The sequence below is a fragment of the Dermacentor silvarum genome, chromosome 6 (genome assembly GCF_013339745.2).
Source record: "Dermacentor silvarum isolate Dsil-2018 chromosome 6, BIME_Dsil_1.4, whole genome shotgun sequence".
In the NCBI taxonomy this organism is placed as follows: Eukaryota; Metazoa; Arthropoda; class Arachnida; order Ixodida; family Ixodidae; genus Dermacentor; species Dermacentor silvarum.
The window spans coordinates 117,182,384-117,194,977 of record NC_051159.1 but is presented as its reverse complement, the minus strand read 5'-3'; the positions used below and the strand labels follow the sequence as shown (position 1 = coordinate 117,194,977).

Below are 12,594 nucleotides of genomic sequence, written 5' to 3'. Positions count from 1 at the left end.
TCCCCACGTCAGCGCAATTTATTCAAAGGGTAATCCAGAGATATTCTGCCTTTCAAATTGCACCCACTTAACCCCAAGACTGAATATTAAAAGGTTTGGTTTGTTACTAGAAAGTTCTGAGTATTTGCACGCTCCCTTCACTTTCAGTCATGCCCTAACACTGCTTTCAGATATTTATTTTTGTGGGAAGAGAACATTGTTCTTTTCTCCTTCATTCAGTAATCCCCATAAATACCATTGCCTGCAATAGCGCAGCGTGTCTTATTGCCCTCTTTTGCACTCCTAATACACTGCGAGGCTCAGACAAGCGTACCAGAGACATAATCCGGCACTGAATTCATAGTGCCAGTGACGCCAGATTTCCGGACGCACAACGGCGCGCGCTGTTATGATCGGCTTGGAACTCTGCATCTCAGTTGTGGGAAACCAAACCCGCGCACGTTCCCGTGTCGGGGCAATTATCATCATCCCCAAGAGGTGGTTATGATCTTCCTGCAAACTGTACCTCTCAAATGTGAAAAACAAGCCCGAGCGCCTTTCCCGTGACGAGATAATCCCCTTCATCCCCGAGATAGCGTCACACCTCTACGACCTGAGCAGACGAAAAAGGCGAGCTACCAACGGAGAGGACCCAAGGGGGAGGAGGTCGTCAACTTGGCCACCCGACAGAGGACTGACACTTCCCCAAGTTCCCCGAAGGAGACATCGGCTACCACAAGACCACGAGGGGTTATTTAAGGCCGTCCTAGCCCCTTGTTAGAGAGAACCACTCGAGGCTCGGATAGAGTCAAAACCATGCACCAATGAAGTGAATACAGTCTTTTCTATTTTTCATCATAACGATGCTCGCCTTCATCGTCGTCTCCTGATTCTTGCGGTGACAACCCACCTCACCCGGTCGAGATTATATCAGCGCATACGTTTCCGCCTATCTTCATAGGCACAGAAATGACATCTGTAGCTCCACTTATACATGAAAGAAACAACACTATAGGCTCGGACGAGAAAGGGCAGTGCAATAGTTATTATCGGTGTTGTAGCAGCAAGAGCAATGTGAGCACTCTATAGGCAACGAATACCTCTTCAACCTTTCTGAGAGACGTTGTTCTCAATGAGGTACGTTAATTGGGTTGCTTATAAAGTAGCGTGGTTTGCTTTGTTTATGGTGTGTCGGTGACGCACCATGTCTAATTTTCTCATCATATATATATATATATATATATATATATATATATATATATTGTAAGGAAGATGACGAACGATGACGCAGAGTCAGCAGCATCGGCAGCATCAAGCGCTCAGCAGAAGCTCGAGCGAGAGGACTGTGCTCGGTGCATCTATACGACCCGCTGTCGCTACGAACCCGAATAAATCCCCTTTATAAGTGGTGGAGCCGTGCTGGGTAACGTTCCACTCTACCATCCTGGAACTTCGTTCGCGGACTCTACCCTCTGCCATGCCGGACGCCGACCAGCAGACTCTTCCATCGCCACCCGTCCCTTGCGCTGGCACCGTTCGCCAGCGGGAACCTCCCATCTTCAGCGGAACCGACGACAACGACGTTGAAGAGTGGCTGTCATCTTATGAACGGGTGAGCGTTCACAACAAATGGAATGACTCGGACAAGCTGGCTTACGTATCCTTCTATCTTGCGGGCGTCGCCAGTCTCTGGTTCAGGAATCATGAGAGGGATATCCGAACGTGGTCGGCGTTCAAGACGTCGATTACCGAAGTATTTGACCGACCCGCCGTCAGGATACTCCGAGCCGAGCAGCGTTTGCGTACACGCGCACAGGACACGGGTGAGACGTTCACCAGCTATATAGAAGACGTCCTCGATTTGTGCAGGCGCGTGAACGCTGCCATGACGGAAGCGGAAAAGATTAAGCACGTCATGAAGGGAATCGATGATGACGCGTTCCAGATGCTTCTGGCCAAGGACCCGCGCACTGTTGGCGATGTTATCAGCTTGTGCCAGAGCTATGATTAATTGCGAAAGCAGCGAGCTCTGACAAGGCGACATCCCACACCTAATGCGACGTCACTCTGCAGCCTGACCACCGGCCCCGAACAAGCCTGATAGCCCAAATCAAAGATTTTGTCCGCGAAGAAGTCGCACGACAGCTGTCTCTGGTGTCCATCACTCCGGAGTCTGCCAGCACTTTGCCATCTCCTCTCCGTAATGTGATCCATGAAGAGGTCACGAAAGCGCTGCCAGCTGTTCACCAGCAGGATGCCGTGGCTACACCGTTAACTTATGCTGCGGTTGCTGCAATGGCCCCTCGCAGTGCGCCCGTACCACGTTTCCAGCAGCCTGTGCACCGCCCTCCTCCTCCCGCTCCCTGGGCCAGCACTGCCGTCGCTAACCCGTGGCGTACGCCGGACAATCGCCCTATATGCTTTGCATGTAGGTATCCCGGTCACGTCGCAAGGTTCTGCCACCCGCCGATCGCAGGCGTTCGATGACGATCGACGAGCGTCCTATGTGCCGCCCGATCCAAATGTGCCTTACGGACCCTTCGATCCATCACCACCTCGCTCCCAGACTGATCGCCGTCCTCGCTTCGAACGCTTCCGGTCACCCTCCCCACGTCGCCGATCGCTTTCCCCTATGCGTCAGCGACCCGTCTCTAACGAAGAGGGAAACTAGACGACGCAGTTCCTGAGGCAAGAACTGCGCAAGTGTCGACATGCCGAAGTCCTCTTCCTTTACCTGCCAATGTCATTGATGTGTTTGTCGAAGATATCGCTACAGTCGCCCTCGTCGATACCGGTGCCGCTATTTCAGTTATGGATGCCAGGTTTTGCCGCTTGCTTGGTAAAGTGACGACGTCTCTGTCTGGATTGTCGCTTCGAACGGCAAGTGCTCAACCCATTCGCCCTACCGCTGCTTGTACAGCCCGTGTAACCATACAGGACGTTTTATACATGATTGAGTTCATAGTTCTTTCATCGTGCTCCCACGCCGTTATTCTAGGATGGGATTTTCTCTCACGCCACAATGCCATCATAAATTGCACTCGGGCTGAGATTGAACTTTCCCACCTTGGTGACCTGGCCTCGGTCGATGCTCATCCTGCCGCTAAACTTCTCGTGCAAGAAGACACCTGTATTCCCCCGTGCTCTTCAGCATTCGTACCGGTCTCGTGTAGTGCTATATCCGACGGGACGGTCTTATTCATGCCCTCTCATCACTTTCTTACCCGAAAAGCGCTTCCTTTGCCCTTTGCAGCTCTTGACCTCGCCGCCGGTGTCAGCACGATGCCCGTTTACAATCATCTTTCGTCGCCGCTATCACTGCTCCGCCGCGAATGCCTTGGTTACGTCGAGTCGGTTGATTCAACCCGAATTGTCTCCGTCCTCTACGAAATGCCTTCTACTGCCGTTCATGCACTGAGTGCCCTCTCCGTAGCCGACTCAGCATGGACAGATGTGTTCAGCCCATTCATCGCCAACGATCTGACACATTCGCAGCGATCTCAACTTCTCGCACTCCTTCAGCACTTCCACCGTTCTTTCGACGTTGCGCAAACATCTCTTGGCCGTGCATCGACAGTCGCGCATCACATCGACACTGGCTCTCACTCACCGCTGCGACAAAGACCATATCGCGTGTCTGCTACGGAACGTCGCGTCATTGCAGAACAGGTCGATGACATGCTTCGTCGGGGCGTCATTCAACCTTCACAGAGCCCATGGGCCTCTCCCGTGGTACTCGTCACGAAGAAAGACGGTTCCATCCGCTTCTGTGTTGATTTTCAACGGTTGAACAAGATTACACTGAAGGACGTCTACCCATTACCACGCATCGATGATGCTCTGGACTGTTTGCAGGGAGCCGAGTTCTTTTCTTCGCTGGATTTGCGGTCAGGCTACTGGAAAGTTCCGATGGCAGAGGCCCATCGCCCGAAAACTGCCTTTGTTACACCAGACGGCTTGTATGAATTCACCGTCATGCCTTTCGGACTTTGCAACGCACCTGCTACGTTCGAAAGAATGATGGATAATGTTCTGCGTGGCCTCAAATGGAAAATTTGTCTTTGCTATCTTGACGACATTGTGGTGTTCGCCCCTGATTTCGCAACGCACCTGCTCCGCCTCCAGCACGTACTCACTTGCTTGACCAACGCCGGGTTGCAACTTAACCTGAAGAAATGTCGATTTGCTGTTCGTCAGCTCACAATTTTAGGCCATGTCGTGTCAAAGGAGGGCGTTCGCCCGGATCCCGAGAAGCTACGTGCTGTTACTGCGTTCCCAAAACCTACCACTATCAAAGAGCTACGCAGTTTCATCGGCCTCTGCTCTTACTTTCGGCGATTCATTCGAAACTTTGCGTCAATTATATCACCTCTCACGCAGCTCCTTGGTGGCTCTAGAGATCTCTCATCATGGTCTCCAGAGTGTGACGAGGCCTTCACAACCTTGCGCCGTCTTCTCACGACGCCACCCATTCTTCGCCATTTTGACCCTCAAGCGCCAACCGAACTTCATACTGACGCAAGTGGTGTAGGCCTTGGTGCTGTGTTGGCACAACGTCAACCTGGCCACACAGAATACGTCGTCGCATACGCGAGTCGCACGTTAACCAAGGCGGAGGCCAATTACAGCGTAACAGAAAAGGAGTGTTTGGCCATTGTGTGGGCGCTTGGCAAGTTTCGCCCATATTTATACGGCCGATCTTTTGACGTAGTGACCGACCACCACGCACTATGTTGGCTGTCGACGCTAAAAGACCCATCGGGCCGCCTTGCCCGCTGGGCATTGCGAATTCAAGAATATGACATCCGCGTGGTTTACCGTTCCGGGCGAAAGCACTCCGACGCTGACGCGCTATCCCGATCACCGCTTCCCCCGCAGGCCAGTCACGACTCCTCCTGCGAGTGCACATTGTCATCTCTGGACTTTGACACTATCGCCTCTGCACAGCGTGATGATCCCTGGACTGCATCTCTGTTCGACCTTCTCTCGGATACGTCGAAAGTTCCAGCGTCACGAACGCTTCGGCGCCAAGTTCCTCATTTTGCTATTCGAGACCAGCTACTGTATCGCCGCAACTATGCCCCAGAGGGTCGCACATGGTTACTCGTCATTCCGCGAACCTTGCGATCAGAGATTTGCTCCTCGTTCCATGTCGACCCTCAGTGTGGCCACGCGGGAGTCTTCAAGACCTCCGAAAGACTTCGACACCGCTATTACTGGCGGGGAATGTACAATTTTGTTCGCAACTTCGTCCGCTCGTGTCATGAGTGCCAACGTCGCAAAGCGCCACCTTACAACTCCGCCGGTGAACTCCAGCCTTTACAATGCCCATCCCGACCCTTTGATCGCGCGGGCATCGATCTCTACGGGCCACTTCCGTTGACTCCTACCGGCAACAGGTGGATCATCGTTGCGGTAGACCACTTAACACGTTATGCGGAGACTGCTGCTCTACCAAATGCTACAGCGCAGGAGGTCGCCAATTTCATACTACGCCGTTTTCTCCTTCGTCATGGAGGTCCACGTGAACTTTTGAGCGACAGAGGCCACACCTTCTTATCTGAAGTCATCGAACAACTGCTTGCTGCATGCGCTATTGTTCATCGTAAATGCACTGCCTATCACCCACAGACTAACGGTACCACGGAACGCTTCAACCGAACTCTTGGTGACATGCTCGCCATGTACGTCTCACCTGATCACTCTAATTGGAACCTAGTTCTTCCGTTTGTCACCAACGCCTACAACACCGCGACTCAGGCCACTACCGGATTCTCACCCTTTTACCTTCTTTACGGCCGTCATCCTTCGCACACAATAGACACCATTCTGCCCTACCGGCCGGACCCATCCGAATGCCTGCCGATCTCGGAAGCAGCCAGACACGCCGAAGAATGTCGCCAGCTGGCCCGCCAATTCACCTCAGACGACCAGAACCGTCAAAAAGCCGTTCACGACGCCCGGAACTCGACTCCCAATTTTCTCCCGGGCGCCCTCGTCTGGTTGTTAGTGCCACACCACACGCCTGGGCTCGCTTCAAAAGTCCTTCCGAAGTACGACGGGCCATACCACGTTCTCGAGAGAACATCACCCGTTAATTACCTGGTTGAGCCGCTCACGCCGCCGTCCGACATGCGACGTCGGAACCGTGAAGTCGTTCACGTTCAGCGCCTCAAGCCGTATCACCTTTCTATTGTCCTTCCGGATAACTAAGTCGCCAGGATGGCTCCTTTATTTCCGCGGGGCCTTTGTAAGGAAGATGACGAACGATGACGCAGAGTCAGCAGCATCGGCAGCATCAAGCGCGCAGCAGAAGCTCGAGCGAGAGGACTGTGCTCGGTGCATCCTACGACCCGCTGTCGCTACGAACCCGAATAAATCCCCTTTATAATATATATATATATTGCAGCGAAGCTGTTCATGACTAGGGTACTGCGCATTTTTGTTCGGCGTCAACAAAAACTCAGCTCCCAAATTTGGTGCAAAATTGTTTGATTCTATGCAAAAGCTTATACGTCTGATCATTTGAGTATGCATTTTGAGTAAATTACTTATCAATAGGTACCATTTTCAATATCAGTAGACTCTCGTGTAGATGATAAAGGTTTCTGGAAGGTTTCCCGATGTGCGACCGGTGTCGGCCCTGTCTACATTCACACCGCCCTCTCTCTGTCGGCGTTCCAAGCGCTTGCATGTCTAGTTTCCTTTCCTCCCGCTCTCCCGTGGTGGCGGTGCCGTCGAAACGTCTCGCGTGTCTAGTTTCTTCCGGCTCCTCGGGGCGGCGGTCGCGTCGTCCACGCGAATGTATATAAAAAACCAGAAAGACAAGTTGCCGTTCACCATTTTGATTTTCGATTCTCTTCTGTCGTCGTAATGGGGAGGCCGCATATAGTCCGGACTCCCGAGGAACAACGCGCCTATGTGCTAGACAGCTTTGAGGGTCATGCACCTTCACAGAGGGGAGTGGCTTATGATTTTTTTTCGGGAGTAGCATAGGCGTGTCGATGGTAAACCTTTGGCAGGACTCATTAAGAGCCCCTCTATCCTCTGTATCTCCTTATAGGTACTCATTAAGTGTGTATTCATTCCAACTAAACCGAGAACACCTGGCTACTGCTTTTCAGACGGAATCACAACGTGTGTGGACGTCCCTGAAGCGAATTTCACGCGTAGGGAGTTCGTGACTGTTGTATCGGCGCCGGACGAAAGGATCTACTTTTTCCTTCGAGACCTTCTTGTGCTGAAGTCTTACGTGAAAGTGCAGACACGGGTCGACGACCTTGTGCGTGGCCAGTCTTGCCGCATTCGCGGATTTCACACATCTGACCACGAGATCAGAGGCACCATGACGTGGACTTGTAAGTGAACCAACGAGCGCTCCTAAAGTCACGCACTCTCTCCTAGAATTTCAAGGCAAGTTTTCTTGGGGGATAGTTTGAAATGTGCTGGCGAAAGGCAGATCTGCGAAGTGTTGTCTCCTTCAACATGGCGGCTAGCCGGGCTTGTTAGTACGAACACATACTTCAGCAAACAGCGCAAAAACGGGCCACAGAAAAGTGTGGCATGCACCTTTCCTGTGTCCCGTTTTTGCAATGTTTGCTGAAGTAGGTTTTCTTTCCGTTTTATTTTCGTTTTTTTTTCGCTTTCTTTTTGTATTCACGCGGCAGCGTTGCGTACCGTCGGGAACTATCGAATTTTGTAACTGCATGGTTCATTTTTGCCCCCATGCCGTCCTTTTATTCACCAAGCCATTGTTGTGTGAACGTTGTCAATGCACATACTTGCAAACATGTTGAACTCACACGAAATTGGCGAATAATTTCATAAAACTGCAACACGACAAGTGTATAGAAGTGCACTAAAGTTTTCTTGTGTTCCTTTCATTAAAGTATTAATTTTAGAGCGACATTTTGTGCATATTTTCACCAATATAAATTTTGCTAATTTTTTTTTATTTCCATGTCAAAAGAAGTAGTAGTCGCCATTATACGGCATCAAACCTTCTCTGCTTATTGTCATCCAAAATAAAGAAAGTGAGTTAACGTATTTCTTTCCCAAAAAAAGATGGGATGATGCGCACATAGTGTAACACTGCTAGAAGCACTCAGGGAGAGGTAGAAAATAATTGGCAGCTCACACAGCAATCACGATATACTATATACCTGTCCGGCATACAAATTCCTTTTCTGTTTCGTAAAGTTACATGTTTATGCTCAGCTGGGTAATCACAAACAGCTTACACAACAACCACGATTTACCATATACCTGCTCGACATAGGAATGCGTGTTTTGTTTTGTGAGGTTGTATGTTTATGCTGTCCCAGTATGGCGTTCCATATACGTTCTTGGCTTAATACGTTTCATGTTAGTGGAGCTCAGAACCGCGTCCGCGATAACAATCGTTGCGAAACGTGGTCCGAAGACTTCCGCGGAATTCTTTCGGGCGGCTCGAAGCACTAGCTACGAAATCAAAAGCCAATCACCGCACTTATTGTACACAGAGCCGAAATTACTAATATTTATTCCGAATAACCTTACTTTTCAATCTCCCCTATAGGCTTCTCCTCGGTTCAAACCAAGCAGGCTCACTTTCACAGGTGAAAGGGGGGGGGGGGGGGGGGGGCAGAACTGGCTTCACCTCTTTCGGTAAGAAGCCGAGGGGCTGCCCCTCCAGCAATTTCTTTTTAACCTCCTTGGTTGAGATATATTTAACAATAATAGCCAGACTGAAGATTTATAGAAGATAGGCTTTTTTTTTTCTTTGTTTCGAAGTGAATCTTTCTGTGCATTTCCGGCTTTGCTGACTGCCTTGCCGAAGAGCTCAACACGGGACAACACAGAGCGCATCAGCTTATGTATGTATATATATATATATATATATATATATATATATATATATATATATATATATATATATATATAGCCATCTGTGCTACGTTGTGCCGCTGACTGGCCCTGTTCTTAGGTACTCAATAAAACTACCCCTAAATATTCTTACTGCTGCAAACATACGCCAGCGCATGATTCTTTTAATAAAGCGAAGTTTTCTTTTTCTTCCTTTCTAGGACAGCGCGTCTGCTGAATTCTTTATCGTCGAGTAAAGTGGGCGGGAAAGGGAGGGGAGAGGGGGCGATCCCGGCAGGCTGTGCAGGCTATATTATCTATGCTGCAAAACAAGGGGCAGAACACGCGCGCGCACTTGGAGATAAAATAAAATTGCACGCAACACGTGTATAGGTTTGTATGGCATTCAAATGAAATGTTTTGTCAGAACTGAGCAGTTCCAGCCTCACAAATCACACCACATCCGCTCTGCATTTCTGATTATTACAAGTGCGTCAAATCGACCATGTTTTCGTTTCATTCCTTGGGATTCAAGTGGCGTGCACATTAGAGCAGCTGTGCGTTTTTAAGCGTGTTTAAGCATTTTTTCAAACCTGATTATGTTACTAAAGACCCTGTGCGCATGTAGCAGAAAGAGTTCGATGCGCATTAAATAAAATTTCTGTATCGCCTTTTTACAGTAAACAACTCGACGATGCGTGATCTAAAGAGACCTCCTGCAGGAATAACAGGTAATGCAACTGTTAATTGATATCCAATAATTAACTTTTTACTTTTATTCTGTAATGGGAACACATCAAAATGTTAGCCACTAAAATAAAAACAAAAATGAAAGTGTACACGTGAACGCAACGAATCTGTGACCGTTTCATGTAAGCTCTTTCCAGAAATGTCTGCCCAGTGTGAGCTTATTTCATGTCTGTAACAATCACTGTCGCTTTTTAACGTCAATCAATCAGTTTATTTCATTTTCAAAGAGCATAGGGAATAGGAAGTAAAAGTTCTACAGAGCTTGACCAATATCGCTCGGTAGTGCACAACTACTGAGAAATTACCACTACAATTTCTGCAATCGACATCGCGCTGTTGGTACTGTCGGCTAGCTTCTCTTCACGGCAGCAGTTCTACCTAATACCGTGTTGAACGTTTTTGCTATCTAAGCTAAAGCTGTGCACTGCATATCGCATCCATTGTGCATCCTCAATTTCCCAGATTTGCCAGTTGCCATGAAGCTCCCAAGAAATGCTACACTAGAGGTACCTTTGCAAGGGCATTTTATTTTTCGTCGCGACGGCTTCAGCGAAGAGAGCATTACCATGAACATCCTAAACTTTGAATTCATCGGCAAGGCTATTCGGAACAATCTCTTTGAGGTGAGTCAATGCTTCTCGCCGAAAATAATTTTTTCATGACCAAATCGAATCAAAGGTTATTAACAATCAAATGCTCATAACTACTGGAAATGGACGAGCCAAAGAAAAGAGTCAGCTTACTTACAATTTGCTATGGTATAAAGGTTATAAACAGGGGTAAGGTGCCTTAGAAAGGCTGGCCAACGTGTTGATACAAGGACCTATCTTCGTCAAACGCGGCCGTGTCATCCTCAGCGGGTAAGTTTTCACAGGCGAGTAGAGTGAAGTCACGTGCGGCCGTTGTCGGTGGTGATCAGTCAGCTTGAATAGAATTCGACTAGCCACTCTCCAAAGCAGAAGAGAGTGGTATACGAGAGCGTTACTTAGAATACGTCAAAGCATAAGTCAAGGAAGTTGTTACAAAAACAACGTAACATCGCAATAAATGAAAACACGGATATGTTTTCTTCCTTATATCCAGAAAGCATCTATGAAGTTCTGAATTGCAGTGTCTTCTGGAGGTGCGATTGCGGTCAGCATTTTGTTGAGTGGATATTCTTTGCTCTGTCTGTAGTTTGTTCGCGAGTATTGCACATGTGCTTGTTTCGGATGCCGCGTTGCGGGAATTATTGTTCGTTTAGCTGTGTCTTTTCGTTAAAGCTAACCTGCCGAAGATGACGACAAGGCCGCCTTTGGCAAGCATAGGCCCACCTATCGAAACGTTGGCGAGCCTCTTTGATGCACCTTATCTCTGTTTGTAACTTTTATACCACAGCTAAAAGAAACATTCCAAGAACTAGAACTAAGTATTTAAGTTCACGCAAGCGTAAATTTTTATGACAAAATGTTTTTACCTAAAGAAAATACTTGGATTGCGCTTGGAAGTGCTTTTAACAGCGAAGTTCTTAGTGCGAATAGAAGCGCTCAAAAGCGTCACAAGCCTGTTTTGAAGTTTTTTTAAACAACAACAAACCATTCTTCACGAAGTTAATATTTTGAGGAAATGGGAGTAATGTTAAGAGGCAAATATGCAAGTGTGTGGTTTAATTGAGGGATAAATGTAAGTGGCTAAAACATCGTTTTTGGCCTTCTTACAGGCGTAATATGAAATGCTTACAAAGATTCCCCGTTTCCCTCAAAAGACCAAGGGCGGCTGCAATTTGTTGTAAATAATGTAATTAATTATAATAAATGTATAGTGTTTGGCGAAACCTTAATTTGACGGGTTCAGTTAAAATTGTCGCAAATTATTACTGAACTCTGTGTTCTCCCCCGTATTTTCATGCGTTACACGGTTTCTTAGTTAGTCTACAAGGTGTCCTCGGTACACTAAAAAAGACGCCTTTCTTGTATATGGTGAAATCAAGGGGCATGCTATGAGTAATATTTTGGAATAGTTCAACGTGTGTGAGTTGGTGGCGGCTTTTGCAATAAATTGTACTTGTGCAAGCACTCCGGAGGGTTATAAGTGTTTTACGAATGACGTAGGATTTACCCGCTTCTACTCGTATATGGGAGGATTGCAAATACCACCATGGTCACGTTTGGTGAAAAGGACGGGTACATTATGGCCAATGTTTTTGCCCAGTAAAATGTCTTTCAAGGAAATACTGTCTCTATTAAAAATATGTTTACCAAGTGCTCAGAAGCGCTACATGCATTCAAGGTTTGAAATGCCCGAATCGTGTGTGTGTGTGTGTGTGTGTGTGTGTGTGTGTGTGTGTGTGTGTGTGTGTGTGTGTGTGTGTGTGTGTGTGTGTGTGTGTGTGTGTGTGTGTGTGTGTGTGTGTGTGTGTGTGTGTGTGTGTGTGTGTGTGTGTGTGTGTGTGTGTGTGTGTGTGTGTGTGTGTGTGTGTGTGTGTGCGTGAAGAGATAAATGAGATGCGAACGGTGGAAGGGTTAACCGGAAGATAAACATCCAGTTTGCTACCCTGCATTGGGGAAGGGGAGACAGATAGATGAAAAGCCCTCGTAAAGAAAGAGAGAAAACAAAGGCACACACTTGAAAAGAACGCGAGAGTGTCAGAGTTTCTTAACCAGCTTGTTTGAACGAAGAAAACTTGAGTAGCGCCTTCGTCTCCTTCTGGTGTGAGGACCATATAGACCGTTTCACTGTTCACAAACATAGGCCCTGCACGGCTTCCGGTTTTGCCCTCTGACGTAGCTGCAAAGTGTAACTGGCAAAGAAGCAACCATGCGTTAAAACATAGAAGAGTGAAAAGGCACGTGACCGGAAGTTTCTTGGGGGCGGCGCGCTCGCTGCTGCTATCGCGAGCATGAAACCGTCTATAAGCTGGCATTCTAAGATAATCTGCTCAAAAAGCGGCCGGTCATCGAGGCGGGGCAGCATGGTCGTGAGCGACTGTCTCTGGGTGCTCCAGCGAAGGCAATGACAGAGGACATGTTCCATGGTTTCCTC

The 12,594-nt window shown here is 48.2% G+C and overlaps 1 protein-coding gene across 4 annotated transcripts in view; it reads left to right on the top strand.

Moving 5' to 3' along the window:
- Nucleotides 1–12,594, top strand: part of LOC119456850 (uncharacterized) — a 191,821-nt gene that overhangs the window by 158,292 nt on the left and 20,935 nt on the right. For all 4 annotated transcript variants that reach the window (XM_049669422.1, XM_049669423.1, XM_049669420.1 and 1 more), the window contains exons 3-5: nt 7,104–7,337; nt 9,504–9,554; nt 10,036–10,196. In XM_049669422.1, the coding sequence (XP_049525379.1) occupies nt 7,104–7,337; nt 9,504–9,554; nt 10,036–10,196 (446 nt within the window). The remainder of the gene's footprint in view (nt 1–7,103; nt 7,338–9,503; nt 9,555–10,035; nt 10,197–12,594) is intronic.